We start from the raw sequence: 25,469 nt of genomic DNA on the forward strand, positions 1-25,469 counted from the left end.
AAGAATTCCAGTACACCTCGACAAGTATCAAAACCTTGTTGATTTTCCACATCATCTAGTTACTTTGAATTCTTTTCAGCTTTGAATGAGCGAGACGTGGTTTGTGAATACTATGCCTTAGCCCTTAGCCTCACCAAAAAGATGATACAGAAAACTAAGCACGGATCTCATTAAAGACAGAGCTGTAGCAGCTTCTGAATGTCATCAAGATATGAATCCAAGTTTTGCTTATTCACAGGACAATACTGACTAATTTATGAAGATCTGAATTTTGAATTACTAATTTATGCAGATCTGAATTTTTAATATACAATGCTTAACTTGCATCAAGTTAACTATACTTAACTATATTTTCAGGGACGTGTTTTTTGACTATGGCAAACATTTGAAGCGCTTACAGGAAACTTTGTTTGGATTGCTCTCAGAGGCTCTTGGGCTTAATCAGAGCTACTTGTCAGACATTGGCTGCAACCAAGGCCAGATGGTATACTACCACTACTATCCGCCATGCCCCCAGCCTGAGCTTGCCATCGGGATGGTTCCCCATTCGGATTGGGGATTCCTAACTATACTTCTGCAGAACGAGGTTGATGGCCTGCAAGTCCTGCATAATGAAGAGTGGGTCAATGTTGTACCGATGCCTGGAGCATTCATCGTAAACCTCGGTGACCTCTTACAGGTAATCAACAGTCCATACCCTTGGTAGAGTCTGTTTCTTTTCATTCCTGTTTCTCATCATCTCAATACAACAGGTGTTATTGTTAACAGTTAAAAAAAGATTCTGGTAAAAGTTAGTGATGCACATTTCTGAACTGATATCATTTTGCATATGTGCCCAGATGCTCTCAAACGACAGATTCAAAAGTTGTGAGCACAGAGTTCTTGCCACAAGTGTCGGACCAAGAGTGTCAATTGGAAGCTATCCCACCCATGCTGGTTCAACCAGGATCTATGGCCCCATCAAGGAGCTACTGTCCCATGAGAACCCAGCACTGTACAAGGAAACACTCGCAAGTGATTACCGAAAGCATTGCACTGGAATCGGATTAGGCAATAAACCAATAAGGGCCGATTTAAGGTTATAAATCGGAAGGGAATTGATTATGTTGCTATGTAGAACAATTAGCTATTATGCTTGTTTTGATATGTCAAATACTCCAGTTGTGTATGTACTCCGTATTTTGGTAGACCCATCTTTAACAGTGTAAGATAAGATTACTCTGTGCTTGTGATCTAGTACTAACAGTTGCTATGTAGAACAATTAGCTATGATGTTATTTCACTACTATATAGAACCCTGCCTTTCATGCCTGCTTTTTTTTTTCTTTTTCCTCCAACGTGCAGGAGAGCTGTGCAGTTTTATATGTCTACTTGTGGAAATGAATGTCTAGTTATCCATTATATGTGGGAACTCCATATGCGTTACAACTTGAATATGAATATCCTATTATTTTTTTATATGGATGCTAAAATGAATCTATTTGACTTCGGATCCGTATCGTGGAATATTCAATTGTTATATGTATCTATGAGGAATATATGCAGCATGATGAAACATACCACCATGCAGGTACGCCACCATTGCAAAGCTAGTTGAGATCAAGTCATTGTTGGTTGTATATCATGCCTTAGCCTGAGCGAGTTGACAGGGAAAGACGAGGAGTCTATCGGTAGACAATGGCCTATCTGGATGCTCTTAATTTTTAAAGGAGTTTTTCTTAAGTTGACTTTTTTACCAACTACTCACAGTAGGTTTTTTTTAGAAAAGCCAAGGAAAAGTATTTGACATGCCTGACTTATTTTACACTGCCCCTTTCCTCTCCCGTTCCAGCAACCCATCAGCACAACCACCGCGGCCGCGTCCTCTTGCACCACTTAGGTTCCTTTTGGAAGCAAAGGGAGCAAAACCCATGGATGAAAAACTCCCCACTAAAAACTAAGATAATAACTAGAATGATATCCTCATGGATTTTCCACCCTGGAAAAAGTTCGGGATCCTAGAGGGATTGGAGTTTCCAAATTAGCCATTAGCGGTCGCGTGTTTCCCACCGTCCTCCGCCTTGTCCTCAGCTGCCGCCATTGTGGTAGGCACACATCTTGTGGAAGAAGATGTGCTTGGAGCTAAGCAGCTTGCGCGCCCTGTCCTTGTCCTTAGGCATGAGCTCATCGATGGGGTCGAGTAGCACATGGTTCTCAACTGTTCGACCATTTAAGCGCTGAGGAGTTGTCAGTGCTGCAGATATAAGAGGAGCCCACTGCGGCGGCGAAGGAGGACAGAGGACCCAACGGGTGGAGGAGACAGGAAAAGGAGGCATAGTAAAAGAAGAGGAACCGGTGTCATCGGTGGAGAAGGCGCACGAAGCTTGCAGTCGACGATAGAAGAGGTGGCAATGAGCCTTGTGGAGCGATGGAGGAGGTAGGAGGAGGCGAGCTCAGTGATGGCACGAGTGTGAATGGGAGACGAGAACCAAGGGGCCATGATAAAAAAAAATACCTCCCGATAGGCTTCTCTGTTTTTATGTTATCGAGGTACATGCACAGTTTGGAGAAACTAGTCATAAGTTAGAACAACTTCTGTTTTTCCAATGAGAAGTTGACTAATAAGCACTCTAGTATTTGATAAAAAAAACATGGCAAATATGAAAATCGATGAACACAAATATGTTTCTAAGATTCCACAATTCTAGATAACATTACCAAATACCAAATGACATTACAACATGATTCATGAAAGTTTAACTGTCCAAAATAACAAATTAGTAGCAAATGATAATTAATACGTAGAAAATCGTCATATCGTTTAGCGGCGCTATAGCGGCAAATAGCGGTAAATAGCGGCAAATAGCGGCGCTATAGCGGCAAATAGTGACGAAAGTCGGCATAGCGTTAAAAAGACCAATAGCTTAGCGGCAGGCTTCTCCCACCGCTATAGCGCCGCTATAGCCCGCTATTTTTTTCCATGCTAATAAACAATTCCAAATAGAGCTAATGATGTAACAATGATAGTTAAACTATGAGATATCAGGTATGGAGACCACAACTATCGTGGCTATAGTGGAAGGTGGATCCAATCCAAGCAGAAAGGGAAGAAAAATAATAGAGAAAATAAGAAGAAAACCAGCAAATAAATAAAAAAGGAGAATAGTGATTGATTGAAAATTTGAAGAAATTTAGTTTAAATTTATATGCTTTATAAGTCCCGATAAAAATATATAATCCACTCAAGTATACTCAATAAAGAAAATATGAGCCCATCCAATATTTTGTTTGTTCAGGCTAGGCAACCCATGAGCTATTTGCTTGGAGGACTAAAAATTGTCATAATCTAGCTCCTAGATTTAAATTTGGTTGGCTTAGGTTTAGATCTTTAGCTTAGAACCGTGCATAGCGCGGATGGTGGAAGCGTTGTGTCCTGTCTGAAGTTTTTCTCCAACTAAGATATCACAATGAGAAACAGGGCGTCTGTAGCTCCGTAGAGCTTATCTTCGTGAATTTCTTGTAGGTATGTGCGTGTGTTAGTATATGTAAGGATTGTGTATGGTGGTATTTGTTTGGATGTGCACTCAGATATTACAACATGTACTATTATTTCATGAGGATTTAAAAAAAATCATGTACTATCTGTTGTGAGGATTTTTTTTAAGAAAAATCTTTGTTTAGCTTCTCGATTGAGTGGCAGGACCTTATGAACGTGTTTGGTTTCATAACCAGATAGCTCTGCCTATTGGTCAATGTTTTCATACGTGTTTGGCTGGCAGGCCGCGAACCAACCAAACAGGTGTATACGCTGAAATCTGGACGACGAGCCTTGGTTCAGAGAAACAGGGCAGTGGGTTTTAGAGCTTGTACGCTGCCGCTAAAGCCATCGGATCTATTGGTCGTTCCCCGGCGCCGCAGACCAGGCCAAACCCTAGAACCTTGCCAAGATGAGGTCGCTGCGAGCGGCGCAGACCCTAGTCTCCCGTTCCCTCTTCTCCGCGCGCCATCTAAACGGCGCAGAGGCCACGGCCGCCGCCGCCGCGGGCGCGCGGTGGTGCGCCGCGCCGCCGCCGCCGCCCCGTTCGCCGCTTCCGTCCTCGAGGGTGATGCCTGCTGGGGTTGCCGGCGCAGTATCCTTCTCCCTTACCTTCGCTACTGTAGCGGCGGCGGAGGCCAAGGCCAAGGAGCGGCCGCAGCCGGATCTGTTGCCGCAGAACGTGGTGCTGTACCAGTACCAGGCCTGCCCCTTCTGCAACAAGGTCAGAGGTGAGACACCTTCCAGTGTATGTTACGTTTGAAATCAGTTTTCCATTTACTTCTGGGATCAGGAGATTTTTTTCCCCACTCATTTCGAGTAGGAATATATGATTTTTTTTAAAAAAAAATGGTAGGGATAGGGGTACATCATCTTATATAATAAAATGTATGCTTTGCTCTGTTTGCTTATAGATGAATAGAACAAACACAATAGATGAACTTAAATCTAGTAAATTCAAGAAGCAATCATTCATCACAAAACAGTGCATCACTACTGAGAAGAGTGCTAGATTGCTGAAGATGAGGATGATACATGACGAATAAGTTGGATACATGACCAATAAGTTGATTGCACGAGGGCTACTCGTGGAAGGGGTCATTTATCTGGATTGGCCCATTGCTGTCATATTAATAATTTGGAAAAAGTCTACTTCACCCCCTCACCTTTCATACTTGGTCTACTTCACCCCCTCAACTATGAAACCGTCTGTTTTACCCCCTCAACTTTCCAAAACCGTCTATTTTACCCTCTAGGCGGGTTTTCAGCGGCGGTCTTGCTACAGTAACATCAGGTTGCTACAGTTGCGATGGGTTGCTACAGTGTCGACTGTTTTGAATTTCCTTTTTTAATTTATTTTCGGTGAATTTTTAAAAAATCATAGTAAATCATAGAAAAATCATAAAATGAAAAATCTAATTTTATTGGACTCCACATGAGTAGATCTACACAATAAATATATAATACAGTATGCTTTAGTATAATTTTTTTTTGTAGCTTTAGATTAATTGGAAAATCCAATTTTGTGGTGAAATTAATTAGAATTTATCTATAACTAAGTTATACATAGTCTAATGAGTACGAAAGTTTTACTATAGTTCAAGCATACAATAATTAGCGTAGCATAAAAATTTCACCACAATTGGACCATAGAAACTGCAGCTATGAATTATTCCAATTAATTTCACCACAAAATTGGATTTTCCAATTAATCTAAAGCTACAAAAAAAATTTATACTAAAGCATACTGTATTATATATTCATTGTGTAGATCTACTCATATGGAGTCCAATAAAATTAGATTTTTCATTTTATGATTTTTCAAAAATTCAACGAAAATAAATAAAAAAAAAGAAATTCAAAGCTGGCGGCACTGTAGCAAACCACCATTACTGTAGCAAACCCGCTGTTACTGTAGTAGCCCGCCGCTGAAAACCGCCCGGGGGGTAAAATAGACGGTTTTGGAAAGTTGAGGGGGTAAAACAGACGGTTTCATAGTTGAGGGGGTGAAGTAGACCAAGTATGAAAGGTGGGGGGTGAAGTAGTCTTTTTCCTTAATAATTTTATTAGTGGGATTGTGCTGTGGTGGTTAATGTATTAATTGGTGGCAAGGAAACAGACGAATTATAAAATTGTTTAAACGTGTCATGGTTGGCAGGGTTCACAATGAATGAGCTATTCTATTGAGAGATGATCCAAGGGATATGAATAAAAGGGCGTACCCAGTGCAGAGAGCTCCCGCTCTGTACGGGGTCAGGGGAAGGGTGTTAGTGGCAAGCCTTACCCTCGTCTGTGTAATGCGAGGAGACCGCGACTCGAACCCGGGACCTTCCGGTCACAGGTATTAGGCAGGTCTATGTGTGATTAGCTATAATTAGCACCTGCTATGTATACTTGATTGTATTCCTTGTATACCCAGCCATATTGGCTATATATATGAAGGTCACCCCCCCCCCCCATATTGGGTGTGAGGTGTGTCTCTACATGGTATCAGCCGATTAGATCATATTCTCCCGTTCTTTCCCCCACCTCGCGACTCCTTCCGTGATCAGCGCAACCCCCCCCCCCCCCCCCCCCCCCACGCGCGAGACTTCCTCTCGCCCGTCCACCCCCTCTCTCCTCTCCCATGGACACCTCGCCTCCTCCTCGACCACCAGTGTCGGCACCCTGCCCGCGACAGGCACTCCCACCATGCCTGCCATGAGCGCCTGCGATGCTGCACCGATCGTGGCTCAAAACTACGCCACAGTCAATGTCAAGTCTCACATCCCATTTACGCTGGACCTTCAATCCAACTACTCCAAGTGGACGTTCTTCTTCAAGTCGTTGTGCGGCAAGTTCGGCCTTCGCTCGCACATCGACGGCTCTGCTCCCCCTCGACTTGATGATCCTCAGTGGGATGCCGCGGAGTACTGCGTTCGGGGATGGATCTCCAGCTCCGTCGACGACTCCGTCCTCGACCTCGCCATGGACGGTGCCGATCCAACCGCCCGTGATCTGTGGGTGGCCATTGAAGGGATCTTCGGCGCCAACCAGGAGCCGCATGCCATCTTCCTCCTCAACGAATTTCACTCCATGGTGCAAGGTGACAGCACCATCTTGGCGTACTGCCAGCGGCTGAAGATCAAGGCCGCCGCTCTTCGCGACGTCGGCCATCCTAGTCCTTGGACTCAGCAGCTCGTCCTCGCCCTTTTGCGTGGCCTCAATCCTCGCTTCTCCAACACCGCCGACGACATCGCCAACTCCGTTGTACTTCCCACATTTGCCATGAGCCCATGACATGCTGGCACTAAAGGAGCTCCGTCTCGCCAACGACGAAAAGACGGTCGCCAGCACCGCCCTCCTCGCCACCGCCGGGTCTGGCTGCACCAGCCCAGGCGGGTGCCGTGCTCTCGCTACCACAGCCAACTCTGGAGGTCCACAACCCACACGTGACCGGCTACGGCAGCAACAAGGGCGGCGGCGGGGGCAACAGCAGCGGCAGCAAGGACAAGGGCAAGGGCAAGAGCCGGCGTGGCTGGAACAGCGGCCCTGCGCAGCAGCACGACGGCGTTGGCCAGACTGGCCAATACCGACCCATGGGCCTCTGGATTTGCTACAATCCATGGGCGCCACAGGGCCCTCCTTCGGCTCAGCAGGGCGTTTGGCGCCCAGGCGTGCTTGGCGCCCCTCCTCCGGCTCGCACGGCCTTCGCGCCTACGCAGCCCCCGACGACATTTGCGCCGCTCCACGTCTCCCAACAGGCTTCCATGTGGAACCAGGATGGTCTTGTTGCTGCACTCAATCAGATGCATCTCTAGGGCCAGTATCCCTGGGTCCTAGATTTCGACGCCTCCTCCCACATGAGCTCCTCGGATGGTATACTCCTTTCTCGCCATCCTCCTCCTCACTCTTCCATTACCGTTGGCAATGGTCAAACTCTTCCTATTTCATGTCGTGGCGAGTCTGTTCTTCATACACCAGAGTCAAATTTTCATCTTAATAATGTCTTAGTTGTCCCATCTCTAGTCTGCAATCTGCTATCTGTCCTGTCAATTTACTAGGGATAACAACTGCTCTATAGAATTTGACGCTCTTGGTTTTTCTGTCAAGGATATCCCGACCCGATGCGTGATGCTTCGCTGCAATAGTGCTGGTGATCTTTACACCTTCCCTGCTACGTCTTCCGCTCCACACGCCAGCATTGCCATCTCCATCGACCTCTGGCATCACCGTCTTGGTCATCCCAGCTCCGTCACCATTGACATCCTTCGTAGTAATGCGTCCATCACCTGTAATAAAGTAGAGCACCTGCTATGTCGTTCTTGTCAGCTTGGCAAACATGTGTGTCTTTTTCAGATTCTAGCTCATATATTTTCATGCCTTTTGAACTTGTTCACTGTGATGTATGGACATCCTCAATTGCCAGTGTATCCGGGTATCAATATTATCTCGTTTTACTTGATGATTTCACTCATTTCTGTTGGACCTTTCCCCTCACTCGCAAATTTGAAGTCTCCACACATATTACAAATTTTTGCAATTATGTCCACACTCAATTCAGCCTTGCCATCAAAGCTATCCAAGCCGACAACGGCACTGAGTTCGTAAACAATACCCTCCATACTCTCTTTGCTTCCCATGGTATTCATTTACGCCTCTCGTGTCCATATACCTCCCCACAAAATGGCAAGGTTGAACGCCTTCTTCGCACATTGAACAACATTAGTCGCACGATGCTCCTCCATGCACACATGCCTGCTCAGTACTGGGCTGAGGCGCTCGCCACAGCCACATACCTTCTGAATAGGCGTCCATGCTCTGCTGTTCGCCACAGCATTCCATATACTCTCCACAACAAACCTCCTGAGTACTCCCACTTACGTGTCTTTGGGTATCTCTGTTATCCCAACTTGACTGCCACGGCTCGCCACAAACTCTCCCCTCGCTCCACAGCTTGTTTTTTTTCTCGGCTATCCCTCTTCCCACAAGGGGTATCGCTGCCTTGACATGGCCACTCAGTGCGTCATCATCTCTCGCCACGTGGTCTTCGATGAGACTTGTTTTCCCTTCAGGCTTTACCCCACCAGGTCCTTCGTCAAGCTGACCTGGATTTTTTGCTTGCAGGTACTACAGTGCCGGTGCGTCCTGCATCCTTGCCCACTGCTGCTAGGCAGTCACACCAAGGATTCATTGAGGAGCTGACCGACGACCCCGCGATCTTGTTTCACGGCCCCGTATTGCCTGCTGCTCCACCAGTAGCCGATCCACCACCTGCTGCTCCTCCAGCGGCTGCCCCGGTTCCAGTTGTTGTTCACGCCGCTCCACCAGCTCGGGACATCCGGCTTGTCTATAGCCGGCGTCCCCGGGCGCATGACGGGTCCTCTACAGCACCAGGACCGGCTCCTGCACTTGTCCAGCAGGCTATTGCTCCTGTCCAGCAGCCACAGGTGCCCGCAGCTCCACCAGCACCTCCCGTACAGCAGGAACGACACATCACGCGGACCCAGTCCAGGGCCATACCGGTTATGCGGTATGTGGGGCTCTCTACGACAACCACTTCATCTCTGCTTCCCGCCAACTACCAGTAGTGGTTTGGCTGATCCAAACTGGCATGCGACCATGGCTGAGGAGTACAAGGCGCTCATCGACAACGGGACATGGCGCCTCGTGCCCCGGCCACCCGGCGCCAACGTGGTCACAGGCAAGTGGATACAAGCACAAGTACCACTCTGACGGTACCCTCGCCCGCCACAAGGCTCGCTCAGTGGTTCATGGCTTCTCCCAGCACCACGGCATCGACTACGACGAGACATTCAGTCCGGTGGTCAAACCAGCAACCATCTGGGCTATCCTCAGCATTGCTGCCTCACGCGCCTGGCCTATTCATCAGCTAGACGTCAAGAACGCTTTTCTCCATGGACATCTGGAGGAGACCGTCTACTGCCAGCAGCCCCCCAGACTTCGTCGACCCTGTTTTTCCTGATCATGTGTGTCTGTTGCAGCGCTCCCTCTATGGCCTGAAGCAGGCTCCCCAAGCCTAGTACCAGTGTTTTGCAACATACATTCGCCAACTCGGCTTCGTCGCCTCGACTTCCGACACCTCCCTCTTTGTCTACAAAGACGGGACCAATATCGCCTACCTGCCTCTGTACGTCGACGACATCGTCCTTATTGCGTCCTCGACGGCATTTCTACAGTAGATCATTGGGCGCCTCCACTCTGAGTTTGCCATGACTGACCTGGGCGCACTCCATCACTTCCTCGGCATCTCTGTCACTCGCTCCGCCGACGGCTTGTTCTTATCCCAGCTACAGTACGCCGTTGAGCTTCTTCAACGCGCCGGCATGGCTGAGTGTCACTCTACGACGACACCTGTTGACACTCATGCCAAGCTATCCGCCACCGCCGGTGCTCCTGTTGCTGATCCGTCCTGCGTACCGGAGCCTTGCTGGCGCGCTCCAGTACCTCACGCTGACTCGTCCTGACTTGGCATACGCCGTCCAACAGGTGTGCCTCTTCATGCATGATCCTCGCGAGCCGCACCTCTCGATGATCAAGAGGATTCTACGCTACATGAAGGGCACTCTCTCCTCCTGGCCTCCACATTGGTGTCGGCCCTGTTCAGTCACTGGTCGCCTACTCCGATGCCGATTGGGCTGGCTGGCTACCTAGATTCTCAGCGCTCCACCTCCGGCTATTGTGTCTACCTCGGCGACAATCTGATTTCTTGGTCCTCCAAGCGTCAGACCACGGTCTCCCGCTCCAGTGCAGAAGCATAGTACCGTGCTGTTGCTCATGTGGTGGCCGAGTGTTGCTGGCTGCGCCAGCTCCTGCAGGAGCTCCACGTCTCCATTGCTTCGGCGATGGTTGTCTACTGTGACAATGTCAGGGCTATCTACATGACAACCAACCCCGTTCATCATCGTCGCACGAAGCACATTGAGATTGATATTCACTTCGTCCGTGAGAAGGTCGCCTTGGGACAAGTTCGGGTTCTTCATGTGCCATCCTCTCACCAGTTCGCAGACATCATGACCAAGGGCCTTCCTGTACAGCTATTTACTGAATTCAGGTCCAGTCTATGCATCCGGGAACCTCCCGCTTAGACTGCGGGCGGGTATTAGGCAGATCTATGTGTGATTAGCTATAATTAGCACCTGCTATGTATACTTGATTGTATTCCTTGTATACCCAGCCATATTAGCTATATATATGAAGGTCACCCCCCCCCCCCCCCCCCCCCCCCCCATATTGGGTGTGAGGTGTGTCTACAACAGGCGGTAAGACTCTACCGCTTGCACCAGGCTCGCCCTTCATCCAAGGGATATGAATGTTCTTGGTAAACCATATGCAGCAAAGAGTTATACTCGCTTTTTATATTAGTATAAATATAGAAACTGTTATGTTTCTGAAGTATGATATGATAGCAATTTGCTCCATGTTTAAATTTGGAATTTGGATGTGATTTATCTTTGTTCTCTATAGTACAGTAAATAATAGTTAGATACCAAACTGTTTTCCTAAATTTGAGGGTAATGAGATGGAATACATTTTGTAAAAATGTTGGTGTTAACATTTCATAACAGCAGGAGAACTATAGAAATTGTCTGCTTGAGAACAATATACTTTTCTGTTCTTGAATATACATGTTCCCACTGCCATGACATTAACTTTTTCTCCATTGCCTTCATCTCAGCCTTTTTAGACTATCATGATATACCATATAAAGTTGTGGAAGTTAATCCATTGAGCAAAAAGGAAATCAAGTGGTCTGATTACAAGAAAGTGCCAATATTGACAGTAGATGGTGAAGAGCTTGTTGATTCATCAGGTTACTCTTTGCTGTTACATAGTTTTTGTCTCCTTTTACATTGTGATAATCACAAATTACATGCTCTTTTTTTTCATATGGGCTAAACAATGAAGTCCTTTGGCATTTTTCGATCTTATTGGCAGATATAATCAATATACTACAGCGCAGGATCAACCCTGATGAACTCACTAATGATGAGGAAGCAAAATGGCGAAGGTATCTTATCTATTACTCTCCTTAATTACTATTTAAGTTATGGCTTATCATTTCAAAATTTCTTTGAACCCCATGGTTTGGAGGTTGAAAGTAATGAAGTTTTTTGTGATTTCACTTTTAGTAGTGGTAGCGTGGCCTCACATTGTTCTTAACCTTCATGCATAAGTCCTTTTGTACTTTTCTATGTGAACAGGTGCCGGCTTTACGTAGTGAGATGAAAATGACTTAACAACCATAAAGTACACAAAAACAAACAGCAAATTAAATTTGTCCTTGAATTTCAGGTTCTGCTAGTTCCTTAAAATATTTGTGAATTACTTTTCTTTTATAACTACGCTTCCACACATGTTCCAAGAAACTTTTGCGAACCCAGTTGCCTTTCCTGACCTTATCACTATGCCATTCATGATCAGTACTGCCCGTTTGGGGTGAACTGGTATTATATTGGTAACAGTTAGAATCCTGCTTTTGCCACCACTATCTGAATAGTTATGCCTAAACCAATGCTTAAAAAGGCATTGCCTATGCTCTAGGCATGCTAACACGTTGTTTACTGCTAGTCATTTTGTCTAGGTGTTTTTCTCTATTTTTTACATGTTCATTTTATTAATATATGCCAGAAGCCGCCTGAGCACTTTGGAGCCTGACTACCACTGTAGGGCCTTGTGCTCTTTGAAACATTGCTATTTTATTTTTTCTTTATGATACTTTTCCTTGATCTAGGTGGGTTGATGAGCACCTTGTGCATATCTTGCCTCCTAACATATATCGGATAACTTCAAATGCTCTAGAATTTTTGAGCTCGACCACCACTCTAGGGCCTTGTGCTCTTTGAAACATTGCTATTTTATTTTCTGCCTTCTAACATTTTTCCCTTGATCTAGGTGGGTCGATGAACACCTTGTGCATGTCTTGTCTCCTAACATATATCGGACAACTTCAGAAGCTCTAGAATCTTTTGACTACATTGCAAAACATGGTAACTCGATATATCCTCAATCTGTTGTACATATCCTCCTATAATTCCTTTCTTTTTCATATTTTGAACTTTAGAGATGCACTTTCAGTATCTTTCCTCTCCTGCAAAATTTAATTTATTGAGGTGAGCATTGCCCACTATCACTGAACACCTGTGCAAATTTAAGCTCACACTCTACTTATTGAGAATTACATAAGGCACACAATTGTAAATTGTTACATAGAATATGGATTCATGGACTAATGTGTGGTATTTGGGTCATAGCTGCTTTCAAATCAAGCTGGCATGATGTTGTAAAATTCTGAATTCCATATTGAACAATGGCGTGAAGCGTATCTGTGTCAAATCATACTATAATTTTGGTTGCTCCTTACTGAGGTGTTATTTCAACAACCATCATTTGACACTACTTGGCTGCTACTATTGGAAATTTGGCTACCAGATTGATTTTAAGTTTTTGTGGCAATAGCCAAACACTATCGATTTTAAGTTTTTGTGACAATAGCCCAACACTATCTTCTGTGGGTTCTTGTGCCATCACCCATTTTTTCTTCTCCAGATATGATTGAAATAGTTACCCATCTTTTGTACATGTCATTCCCCTAAACAAGCGGTGTCATGAATCATGAGAAAGATGCAGTTTTGATCTTGGGGGTAAAAATCCATCTAGTGACAATATATAAAGGAGTATTTAACACTTTTATGCCCTAGATATTATCAGACCTCAGGGTCCTCACAGAAGACAATTATGGCTTTCTCAGAAAGTAGGATCCTTTGTGGATTGTTATCCTTTATGGGATGGGATGGAACATGAAATGTATCATGGAATTCACTCGAGAAAAAAAAAAGAAATGTATCATGTAATATTCAGAACTTGATTTTGTTGATTGCTATGGCACCCATATGGTTGTCAGGCCTTCTTCTATACCTTGACGAAAATAAAGAGCAAGGGCCCCATCATCTTTTCTTAGGTTTGTTAGTTTTGAGTGTTGATGACCTATGAAACCCATTTTGGGAGTTGCATTCAGATAATGTGTGAACCATGGCAACACCATGAACACGTATAGCTACAATGTCGAATGCATGATTTTTCTCTTTGGTGGTTCTATCAAAAAGCTGGTGATTATTCATAAGTTTTCAGAGATGTGCAGTTAAAGTTTCATCATTTTCATTTTGCGGACACATTTAGTTGCTTAGATTGCCTTTTTGCTGGTGATTTTTCATCAGCTCAGAGATACAAGCACACCAGATCCATCTTTTTCTTGGGATTTTGTATCAGCTCAGAGACAGTACATACATCAAATTGTTTTTGGATGTTTAGATACCAGAAAATACATCAAATTTTTGCCTTTTTGCTCTGTACACAGTACCTGACACAAAAATCTTGATCTTGTGAACCCTTCAAACAAACAACTTAGTCTCGTCTTGATCATTGATGAATCTTGTGAACTCTGCAAACAAACATTTTCTAATACACACTGTCAATGCGGTCTCACACATAATAGGGTTGTTTCCTATCCTGATGGCTGTCCACAAAAATGAATGCAATTTTGGTTCTTTTTTTAACGCAAATGACAGGAGCTCGATTAAGGAGAAAGAGCTTTATGTACAGGACGCTGGCTGGAATAACCACACGGCACTAGACACCACGCTAATAAGACACTAAGAAGGTTGTACACGGTGTGCTTTTGTACAAATCTATGTTTTCATTGATCTGTCCAGCAACTTGTAGAGCTGTGGAATGCTTGCAATTTTGGTTCTCTGACTTATCTTCCAATGACTTTTGAACATTGGACTAACATCTATTTTATACTGTACCAACAGATATGAGAGTTATCATTTTTTTGATATGGATGATTGCACAAATTTACTTGAGTTGTGTGACTCATGGTTTTATTACTTATTTTCACATACGACAATAAATGCTCTTTTCCAAACCTTTGTTATGCAGGTAATTTCAGTTTTACAGAGAGGTTTGCCGTGAAGTATGCTGGTGCTGCGGCCATGTACATGGTATCTAAGAAGCTGAAGAAGAAATACAACATAACTGATGAGCGTGCTTCGTTGTATGATGCTGCCAATACATGGATCGAAGCCCTGAATGGAAGAGATTTCCTGGGTATCATATTTATTCATTAGCTAAAAACAAGGGCATAAGAATAGGGAAACAGTAGAGAATTTTATTTCTTGAAGCAATACTAACTGTGGTTGCTCGTCCAGGTGGCTCCAAGCCTAGCTTGGCAGATCTTGCCGTCTTCGGTGTTCTGAGGCCTATCCGGTACTTGAGAGCAGGAAAAGACATGGTTGAGAATACTGAAATCGGTGATTGGTACCAACGCATGGAAGTTGCAGTTGGAGAACCCTCAAGAATACAGGATGCAGAAGGAAACTAGAATCTTGACAACATTCTTTTAAAGAATTTAGTGTAATCTGTGCCTATACATGGAGGTTAATCGAAATTTTGCCAGAACTAAGTTGTATGCAATAATGCTCTGCCAGATATTAAGTACTAAGCACCGAGGAACAGTGTTTTGACTTGGGAGCTTGGTTGTGTTTACTGTGTAAGGTTTTGCTCTCCTAGCTGATCACGTCTATGTGATTTGATTTTGAAGATTCAGCATCAGCAATCCTGCTGTGCCTTGCAGACAAGTACGGAGAATGCTGGATCTGCCAAACTGAGATTAATTATTGTTTCATTAATTGATGGCAATCTTATGTGGCATTTAATGACTGGACATGTACCAGGAATTGGCCGTTAGGGCAACTACACGTTAGCGGTCTCGTACACCGTCTCATGCAGTGCCACTTAAGATTTTTTTTGTAGCGTAGAGAAAAGAGGGGAAAGAAAGAGGTGGTTGTTTCACATGATCTAAAATATAAGACTACAAGACAACTTACATATCATTGTATAAATGGTTGTTGTCATGTAACTCACAAATATTTTATTGCTGTATCCACAAATTAAGGACTTTAGAATTACTACAAGACAACTTAAAAAAACAATCCATTGCACTTGTTACCTCTTACCTCTTAAATCGTTTCATAATTATGTGGCACTTCATAAGACTACCTACGAGACAATGCTAATGCACTTGCCCTTAGAGCGTACGATCATGACACATGGCTTATGATGGCCCCCTTAGGCCTTCCACAGCGTGTAGCTAAGGTCGTGCCAGAAATAGAGAGAGAAAGATGAAGCATCACTCTAGACACTGCAACTACCGATGCTTGCACTAGAAAAAATGGGAGCGGCGCAAGTAGTTGCGCCGGTGCTATCTTCGTTTTTCAATGGAGGGAAAAGAGAGAGTCTGTACTAGTTGAAGGAATGGGAAGGATAGAATAAGCGCTGGCTTTGGTTTTTTAATTATTATCATGTGGGTTCGCTAGTGATGCCAAGCTGCTCCACACGCTGTAGCCTTTGCTGGGTGATGCCAAAATCCTGATCGTGGGGCCCAATTGTTTTAAGGCACCACTCCACACTGTGGAGGGCCTTAGATCGTATGACCATGACACATGGCTTTTGACAGGCCTCCAAATTGTCTACTCCCTATGATCCAAATAACTATCATTCTCGCTTCTTAAAAAATAATTTTAACTAATTTTATATTAAAAATATTAATATTTATAATACATAATTAATATTATTAGATAGGTCGTTGAATTTATTTTTATAATAAATTTATTTAGAGATATAAATGTTGTACGTATTCTCTACAAATCTAATTAAACTTGTGGCATGAAAATAAAAAACGATAGTTATTTAGGGATGAAAGGAATAGTATAGTATCGTACTCTCTTCGTTCCAAATTATAATGTTTGACCCTAGGTTTGATCGTTCATCTTATTTAAAAAATTTATGCAAACATAGTCAAATTTAAATCATTATTGAAGAACTTTTATTAATAAAACAGGCCACAACAAAAAAAAGTAATATTTAACGCAGAAATTTGAATAAGACGAGCGGAGATAAAAAAAAAGTCAAACGAATTATAACGTGGAATGGATTTAGAACTATTTTTACCTGCTTGTTTCTTAAACAGAAATAACTTGCTCAAGGCCTTGGAGCCTGCAATTCTCAGAGCAGAAAAGACAGGGGAAGGAACCGAGGACGGGGGGGGGGGGGGGGGGGGGGGGGTGGAATAGTAGGAGCAAATGACCTTGCTCGAGGATCAGCGATGAACGACAACCAGCATAACAACTTTGATTTTAACTTAAAACTAAATTATTAGTTTATCCGAATTTATGAAGCCCGTGGTGTCAATTCCAAGTTTGCAACTAATACCTGACTGCTCACCAACCCAAATGAAAGTGGCCGCCCAAAGGCCAAAGGGTACCTACCGTTTGGCGTTTGCAACCACCGAAATAATGCACCGTGGCGTCTCATCAGTGCTCAAATCCATACCCAAACCACTACTACGCTGCTGCCAGGATATTTGCACGTCCCTTTGGAACCAATCATTGCTTTCATTGCTAGCAGTAGCAATCAGCGGAAGGACGACTGATTTTGCCGATTCCGTTTCCACAACACTACTACCATTACAAATTCGCTCTTTTTTCACAAAATCAAAACACGTACCACTACATCTTCTAGTCTAGTACATCAAACCGGAAAGGAGAAAAAAAATGAAAGAAAAATAAAAAGAGCAAAAGCTCCAACAGCAACAAAGCAACCGGAACGAAAGCTGCCACCACCTCTTGAGGTCCAACGTCTACATGACGGAGCAGGCGTTTGGGTTCTCGTCGCTGAACGCCGCGGTGTACCTGACCTCGGTGGACGACGCCCTGGCGAGCGGCGCGGCGGTGGGGTCGGCGACGACGTTGCGGACGTACCCGGCGGGCGCCTTCTTGTCGTAGGCCCCCGGCGCGTAAGGGTGCGCCACCATCTCGTAGGGCACGTAGGGCCACGGCTCCACCCGCTTGCCCGTCTTGTAGGCGACGCGGCGCATCACCTTGGCGGCGTCCACGTACCCCGTCACCGTCACCTTGTTCTGCTTCGCCGTCACCTCCACGGAGCTCACGCCCTTCATGTCCTCGAGCGCTTTCTTCACCTTCCGCTCGCAGCCTTCGCAGTCGATCCGCACCTTCATCTCCACCGTCTGCATCAAGTGGAGTTGGGGTCAGTTGAGTTGTTGGGATTTGGGCACAAGACCCCGAACAGAAACAGAACAAGATGGGAAAGATAGGTACCTGGAACTGCTTCCTCTTCTTGAGATGCCGGCGAGTCCTCGGCAAGGAGCAGTACTCGGAGACGACGTCGACGATGCCCATCGCTCGCAGACCTTGCCTTTCTACCGGTGATTGAAGAAACAAGGAAACCAAACACAAGAGGCTCTGCTCTGCGTTCTACAAAGCGCACTGTGAGTCTCGACTCCAGATGGTTGCTAAATATAGGCATCTTGGCCACCGCCCGCATCCAGTGCCGTCCTGACACGTGGGGTGCGGCGCGGGGCCTCGAAGAGTCTTCAAATTTTTTACTTAAAGACGCCTCGCCCCGCGGGGGACTGGTGTGAACGGACGGAGGCCGGAGCCTCTGCAGGCTGCGCGGATGATGATGGGAGGAAGGAAACGGTGGTGGTTCCGGTGGCTTCGATGTGATGTGGGCCCCACACAGGGGGCCACGTGGGGGCGGGCGCGTGGGCAGGTGGTGGTGATTGGTGAAGCACCAAATCAAGGGTGACGCCCGGCCCGTGGACAGGTGGTGGCGGTCAGGTACAGTAGAGCTGCGTGCCGACTGCGAATGCTCTGCTCCTGACCCACGAGACGACTGCGAGGAAGCTGCTGCCAACCGGCCAAAAATAAAAATGGGACTTTGGCTACTGTCATGGTCATGGGTTGGGGTCAGGGCCAGACAGAGACGGCACCGGCCAGCCACCATTTACGAGGTGTACTGGTGTCCTACTTGACCCTGAACTAGAGAACTTGTACTGGTGTACTGGGAGTATGTACTGGAACCTCAAAACTGGCAAGAGCCAGCCGTGAGCAATTTGCTGCAGCTCCGAGATTCACGTACAATTACGTACCAGTTTGTGGTGCTTTGTAAGCATTTTATTTTTATAAAAAAATTGTACTGAATTGCTCACTAAAGTTTTTAAAATTAAATAAAAAATTTCTGAAGTTTTTTTTTTGTACTTAGAGAGTGTGCGCGCACCTAGATGAACTGCAGCAACATATTACATGGCCTGGGTACCGCTTGGATGAGGAGCACTAACTTTCTGAAGTTACAAGTGAGCAACTTGAAAAGATCTACATTTCTCAAGATAGAGGTGAGCAACTTAAAAAGTTTTTTGACATGTCGAGCTGTTAACTTGGCAGGCACGCTCACTAAAGTACAGTACATACGGAGCATAATGCTACAGTTCGTGACAGTCACGGACCCATCCTTCCTGGGACGATGAACGAAGCTGACATCGGGTCGTGGACTGGACGGAGCCTCATAATTATCCTGGGTGGCGTGGTAGTGGTACGGTCCCTCCCGCCAAGGACTTGGGCCCGTCACGTTCCCTTCCGCGGATGCGCAGGTGGCAGTCGGGACGCGGGATGGCCACGTCACGGGTCACGAGCTGCTTCCTGCTGCTTCGTTGAAGCATGATCCTTCGTTTTCGGTTGTCCTACATGCCCCCATGCTTCACCCACGTGCAGACGTGCTCTGGGACCGTGCGGGGTGGCGGTGCCTCTCCTCTCCGAGAGCCGGGAAAGGAGGCAGCAGTAGGATGAAAACGGATCGGATACGGACGGATATCATCGATATTATATTTGTTTTTATATTTCTGTTCAGATTCAAATTCGAATACGAATAGTGTCAACTATGTCGGATAGAATATGATTGGATATTGACATCATAAATATGCGATTTGAGTATTCGGATACGGATACGGTATCGGATGTTGGATATCCGGACTCGGATATGGACAAATCTCAACCCCTCTAAACGGATTCGGTTTCGAATACGGTCGAAAAATATCCGTACCATTTTCATCCCTAGGCAGCAGCCAGAGATCCCTAGCGGCTAGCGCTAGCGGGGCAGATGATGCGCACGCCCGATCCCCAAGTCGGCTGAGTACGGTAGAATAACATCCTCATAACTATCGATATTTTCCGATCGTATTTGAGACCGAATCTGTTTAGAGAGATTTAGATCTGTTCATATCAAGTCTGGATATTCAACATATGATATTATATCCGTATCTGAATACTCAAATTACATATTTATGACGTCGATACCTAATCATATCTCATTTGACATGGTTGACACTATTCGTATTCGAATCTGAATCCGAATATAAATTTAAAAACAAATATAATATCAGTGATATCCGTCTATATCTGATCTATTTTCATCTCTACTTTCCACACTTGGATTTGCGCTGCTGGTCGCGTGCAGTCAGTCACTAGCAGAGGCGCCGCCAACTTGGGTTTGCTTTGTGCTAGGCTCGTAATGTCTGGATAATTATATATAAGTAAAAAATAACTTTTTCTTTTTTTAAAAAAAAAAGCAAACCACATGGTATGTATGCCTAATTAATTTATGAGAGAGAGTTAAACTCAACTAGCCAATCCAAACTCACCACTCGCTTACATTTCTAGACACATCTGCTTGCAATTCAATCGATGGCTTAGCAACTCCTGGACGGCTCCATCTTTCCTCAGTTTTGGCAGAGTTTTATTGGCTCGTGGAGTGCCAGTGTGCCACGGCACGGCCGACTCCCGACTGGTCATATATGACAACGGCACGGCCGTGCCAAGTCAGTAAATCGAAAGAACCATAAGAGCAACCACAATGTTTGCCATAAGGTAGTTCATAGGATTAAAATATTTGCTATCAGCTAGGTGGAACATTGTGAGACCAGTTCATAGGGTAGTCCATAGCAAAAGATACACATGAGCTTATGGACTACCCATAAGAAATAAAAAATATTACTTTTTCTCACTCCTCCCTCTCTCTTTCTTGATTTTGCACAGGATTGTAAAGAGAGAATTTTTTATCTCATAAAGAGAGAATTTTTTATCTCATATGGGATCCATCTTATGGACTACTTGTTGGCTGAAACATTGTGGAGACAACAATAGCTATAGTCCACTGACACAAAAGTTACCCATATGGACTACTTAGCCCATATACATTGTGGTTGCTCTAATAATAGGCCACGATCGTGTGGGTCCTATCTCTCTCGGAAACATAAAAATGAATCCTCATTTGTTCATTCTTATCCACATAGCGCCAGAGACAGCAGTGTGGCTGCTTATTCGTCCACGCCTTTTCCCCCACCGCAGCGCTCGTCGGTTGCCACCCCGTGCCCCACCGCCCCACGTCCGATCGCCGGCCACGCCGTGCACCCATCCTAGGCATCTGTGTCACTCGCTCCCTCGTCGTCCGCCCGCCCGTCTCCCATCGTTGTCGCGCACGCCGCTGACCCCGCCAGGACCGCTGGGGCGCTTGTGGTGCTCGCGCGCCAGCTCTGAGCTCGACGGTCGGAGTCGACCGACTGAACCTTTTCCTCCTCTATGTTGCATATGTATGTTTCAAGTGTTTTAGAGATTTCAGATGTATATTGCAATTATTTCATCTTGATGGATTGAGGGATGTTGCATATGTTGCATACTATGTTGCAAGTATTTTAGAGGCATGTTGCAAATGTTTGTTCAAAATGTTTTATCTGTTTCCAGACGTATGTTGCAAGCATTTTTATCTGGATGTTGCATATGTTGCAACAGTATGTTCCAAATATTTCAGTTGTTTCGGTCTTATGTTGCATCAAGTGGTTTCATGTTGTAAGTTGCAAGTGTTTTTATTTTGGATGTTTCACGTACTTCACACACATGTTGCAAGAGCATGTTTCAAATGTTTTATCTGTTTTTAGTCTTATGTGTGCATTCATGTTGTAAGTGTTTTATGTTGTTCGACCGAGGGCCGGTGGATGGGGCAAGCGGCGCGCCAAGGGGGCAATGGATAGGGGCGCTAGTGGCACGGATGAAGGTGCTGGGGGGCGACGGATGGGGTGCTGCAGGTCGGGACGCACTGGGGGCGTGCTCGTCCTCAGCCGCTCATCCTGGCTCCCGTGTGTCGTGCGCGCGGAGTGTCGGAGAGAGAGGAGGGGGTCAGGGGAAGGACCGACGAGTGTAGTGACAAGGGCGGAACACACTTATGGACGGGTGTTGACGGTAGTTAACAACCATTATAAACCGTCAACATAATGCATGAATATGATCACCAACTTAGGTTTAGGGGTTTAAACTAACAAATTCCACAAGTTTTGGTGAATCTGTGTTTTCAGCAGGTTGTATCCAGAAAACCATCAAGGTGGACCCAAATGTCAGAATTAATCACGCTTATCCGCAACGAAAACAACTCCAGAAGGTTTCAGAAGACTCCAGGAGGCAAACCACCGAAGCGAAGGGCAGGTGGTTGCCAAGTTGGGCCGGCTAGCCCCTGGGCCCACCTGTAGGCCAGTCGGCCCATGGGCCCACCTATCAGCCTCCGTGTTGTAATGTCGGTTCTCCACCGCCTTAGGGTTTGCATCTACACCATTCTTTCAAGTCAGTTTGATTCGAGGGCTCAGAATTGCGCTCTACCCTATATATACCAGCCCCTACCCCCTCCCTCCGGCAGAAGTCATTCAGTTAAGAAGGTAGAAACCCTAATCATCCTCAGAGCTCCACCATATTCTAGGACATAGCTAGCTAGGCTAGATCTAGAGGGAGGCAAGCTTCGCTTGGATTCCTCATCTTGTCAAGAAGCATGGCTTGGTATAGCTCCTTGTATCCTCTTTTGTATCTTTCATTATTTATATGTTTGCTATAATTGATTCAACATTGTTCTTAATATTATTCATGTTCCTAGTTATTATGTTCATTGTCTATTTTGATTATATACTTAGTATAGCTAGATTATCATTATATTCAAGCATAAGTTCGTATAGCGCTCGCTCCAAAGTACAAGGGGTGAGTGATCGACATTGTGTAAGCATGGTGCTTATACGTTGTTTACCTATGGATACACCCTATATTCCAGACCATGTGGTAGATCACGGATGTGACGCTCCCGTTGAGTCCTTTGTAGTCCACTCCTCAAATATAGGACAAGTAAGATCTAGTTACGAAGGAAGACAAGCTCTGTTCTTAATCTTCCTTAGTAATATCCCTTATGTGTAGATATAGAGTTGATCTTAGCCATGACTACTAAGTGTAATTGCACTAATCAACGTATGCTTTGACTTATAATTAAGAATGACTTAGGAATTATTCCTCTAATTTCTACTTAGCAATGCTAATGCCATAAAAAGGAGTACTCTGAGTGATCATTTATCATTACTTATCATATTTATCTCTTTGCTTACCCCTGTTGTGAGTAGAAGTTTGATTATGGTTTACTCCTCCATCATATGTATAAGTTATCAATATATTCCAACTACCTGTTTTCCTGCGGTAACAATATAAATAACAATACCTGAAATACTTCCGGGTAAAGTTCTACAATGGTAAATTACCTGTGCGCTTGCAGATCTCTTCATATTCATATTTATATTCTTTCTAGTCACATAAAATACTAAAGTACTTCTTAGTGTCATTCTCAAAGTGGCACTAGGTAGTACCAACAAAATTTCTGGCATCATAGCCCTAGATGACAACTTAGCAAAAGTGATGTTAAGAAATGTCAACAACATTAGGTGGCTACTTAAACAAGTGACTAGTTAATAAATACCAACAAGCATTTCTGGCGTCGTTGCCGAGGAAGGTAGCTAGGCAAAAAGGAATATTGATAAACTTTTACTTATTGATGTGATCGAGGGAACCATTGACCTCTGCTCAAATAGGCTTACCCTTGTTCTGTCTACTTTTATATCTTATGTAGGGTAATGTATGACCGGTTTTGACCTTTCGACAAACTACGTTAAAGATCCAGAAGCATTAATTAGGAGAACTAGAGCTAAACTCAAGAAAGTTCTAGCTTTAGAATCGAAAGACAACTAGACAAGGCGAAGCTTAACAACAGTTTTTGAAGCCATGGCCAACAAGACTCTCCGTGAATTCTCAGCTCCAACTACGGCCAACATCCGTATTGGATCAGCGATCAACATCGGAGACAATGCTTTTGAGCTTAAGCCAGCTCTGATCAACATGGTGCATGCTAGCCAGTTTTGTGGAAAGGCACATGAAGATACGAGTGCTCATCTCTAACACTTCCTGGAGATCTGCAACACTTTCACCATCAAGGGAGTTACCAGAGATGCCATATTATTTTGCCTCTTCACATTTTCACTTTTGGGGAAGGCTAAGCAATGGTTCTATGCCAACAAAGATAGAAATGCTACATGGGATAACTGCTCCACTGTCTTCCTAGCAAAGTTCTTTCCCACAGGCAAGACCAATGCTCTGTATGAAAGAATTTCATGTTTTCAGCAGCAACATGATGAATCTGTCCCTAAGGCATGTGAATGCTTCCAAGATTACATATCAGAATGTCCTCACCATGGGATGGAGGATTGGCTACCCATGCAGACTTTCTACCATGGGTTGACAAACAACACCGTGAGAATATGGATGCCGCTGCTAGAGGTGCATTCTTATCACTCACAATTGCACAAGCAACAACTCTCATGGAGAAGATGGTCTCCAACCAAGGTTGGAATGAAGAACGTCTTCAAACCTACAAGAGAGGTGGAGGTATGCATCAACTCAAGGGGTAGACATGCTATCTGCCAAGATGGACCTGCTGATGAAAAAGCTTGAAGACTGAGCCAATAAGAAGCAAGAAGTCATGCACATTCATGATTCCCGTATGATGTGTGAAGAATGTGGCAACACTAGACATTCAAGGAACAACTGTCCTAAATCCCAAGAGGATTTAAACTTCATCAACAACAACTATCATCCTCAACAGAATCAAGGATGAAATCAGCAACAAAGGCCGAACTACCAAGGTAACTATCAAGGTAATAATTATAATAATTTCAATAACCAACTATCTTTGAGAGATTTAGTTTCTGGCCAAGCTAAAAATATGGAGGGCTTATCTAGAAAAACTAGCTTCTAATGATAAATTTTAGAAAATATAAATAATAGAATATATAGCTTCTCCTCATCCATTAAAAACCAGCATCGCTTTAATAAAATGATAGAATCACAAATAGCTCAACTGGTGGCTGCTGTTCCTCAGATCGACAAAGGTAAGATTCTAGGGCAACCGAAAGATCTTGAAACTACAAATCTTGTCGATATTCACAATATTGTAGGATGTTACATAGAACAATCGACAGGAAGGTGGATAGATTATTCCTTGCCTAAAAAGAAAGGAGATACAGGAAGACCTATCATCCCTATAGCCATTGGACCTTATATATTCCAAGAAGCTATTTGTGACTTCAGAGCAAGCGTGAACATCATGCCAAAGGTACTTTACGATAAGATTAATGGAAATACTTTATTGTACATAAACATGCGTTTGCAGCTTGTAGATCAGTCTCTCTGCTACCCCAAGGAAATTCTTGAAGACACCATTATTCGAGTGGGACAATCGTATGTACCCATAGACTTTTTGATTTTGGAAACAGGTGGAGATGTAAGGGCACCCATTATCTTGGGCCAACCTTTCCTAAGCACCACAAAAGCCATCATCTAAGCAGATAGTGCCAATATCTGCTTCACCATTAAGGATAGAAAGGAGAAGTTCACCTTCAAGAATCGTATACATCACTCTCCTAGTCATCCACAAATGGCATACCTGCCCGAAGAGACAACAGTGACCAAGAAGAGAAGCAATTGGAGAAGAAGGAAGAACCAGGCTAGGCAGCCACAAGAAGAATCAGTCAAGATGATCAATACACTCCGATCAGAATATGGCCACCTCCTCACTTCACCATTCCTTACCAAGAAGGAAGATTCAGGAGTACCGACGATCGAGTGTACCATTGGACAAAGAATTTTCCACAACACCTTCTGTGACATCGGATCAGGTATCAACATAATGT

The 25,469-nt window shown here is 44.6% G+C and overlaps 3 protein-coding genes and 1 non-coding gene across 4 annotated transcripts in view; 2 read left to right on the forward strand and 2 right to left on the reverse strand.

Annotated features, from left to right (window-relative positions):
* LOC136495593 (1-aminocyclopropane-1-carboxylate oxidase homolog 1-like) overlaps positions 1-2,271 on the forward strand; it is a 48,141-nt gene extending 45,870 nt beyond the window's left edge. The window contains exons 5-6 of the mRNA XM_066491483.1: positions 358-679; positions 840-2,271. Coding sequence (XP_066347580.1) covers positions 358-679; positions 840-1,085 — 568 coding nt within the window. The 3' untranslated portion in view covers positions 1,086-2,271. The remainder of the gene's footprint in view (positions 1-357; positions 680-839) is intronic.
* A 1,594-nt stretch (positions 2,272-3,865) lies between these two features.
* Positions 3,866-15,041, forward strand: LOC136497630 (uncharacterized). The gene is made up of 6 exons (XM_066493475.1): positions 3,866-4,245; positions 11,193-11,327; positions 11,453-11,525; positions 12,410-12,504; positions 14,456-14,623; positions 14,725-15,041. Exons 1-6 carry the CDS (start codon positions 3,927-3,929, stop codon positions 14,895-14,897), a joined length of 963 nt encoding a protein of 320 aa, XP_066349572.1. The 5' UTR covers positions 3,866-3,926; the 3' UTR covers positions 14,898-15,041.
* Positions 15,042-16,936: 1,895 nt separating this feature from the next.
* LOC136496758 (heavy metal-associated isoprenylated plant protein 27-like) lies at positions 16,937-17,870 on the reverse strand. Its single transcript, XM_066492520.1, has 2 exons — positions 17,692-17,870; positions 16,937-17,600 (listed from the first exon to the last, which is right to left on the reverse strand). The coding sequence occupies exons 1-2, from the start codon at positions 17,770-17,772 to the stop codon at positions 17,214-17,216; spliced, it is 468 nt and encodes a 155-aa protein (XP_066348617.1). The 5' UTR covers positions 17,773-17,870; the 3' UTR covers positions 16,937-17,213.
* A 5,999-nt stretch (positions 17,871-23,869) lies between these two features.
* On the reverse strand, positions 23,870-23,978 carry LOC136498679 (small nucleolar RNA R71). Its single transcript, XR_010769689.1, has one exon. It is a non-coding gene; the product is annotated as a small nucleolar RNA R71 (small nucleolar RNA).
* Between the last annotated feature and the right edge of the window lie 1,491 nt (positions 23,979-25,469).

Source organism: Miscanthus floridulus, chromosome 12 (assembly GCF_019320115.1).
Source record: "Miscanthus floridulus cultivar M001 chromosome 12, ASM1932011v1, whole genome shotgun sequence".
Taxonomy (NCBI): domain Eukaryota; kingdom Viridiplantae; phylum Streptophyta; class Magnoliopsida; order Poales; family Poaceae; genus Miscanthus; species Miscanthus floridulus.

Bases quoted from the DNA above. Each gene is read 5' to 3' on its own strand.
- LOC136497630 (XM_066493475.1), top strand. From the start codon at position 3,927: ATGAGGTCGCTGCGAGCGGCGCAGACCCTAGTCTCCCGTTCCCTCTTC. The intron at 4,246-11,192 runs GTGAGACACCTT...CCTTCATCTCAG, and splicing joins CTTCTGCAACAAGGTCAGAG to CCTTTTTAGACTATCATGAT. The intron at 12,505-14,455 runs GTAACTCGATAT...TTTGTTATGCAG, and splicing joins TGACTACATTGCAAAACATG to GTAATTTCAGTTTTACAGAG.
- LOC136496758 (XM_066492520.1), bottom strand. From the start codon at position 17,772: ATGGGCATCGTCGACGTCGTCTCCGAGTACTGCTCCTTGCCGAGGACT. The intron at 17,601-17,691 runs GTACCTATCTTT...CACTTGATGCAG, and splicing joins AGAAGAGGAAGCAGTTCCAG to ACGGTGGAGATGAAGGTGCG.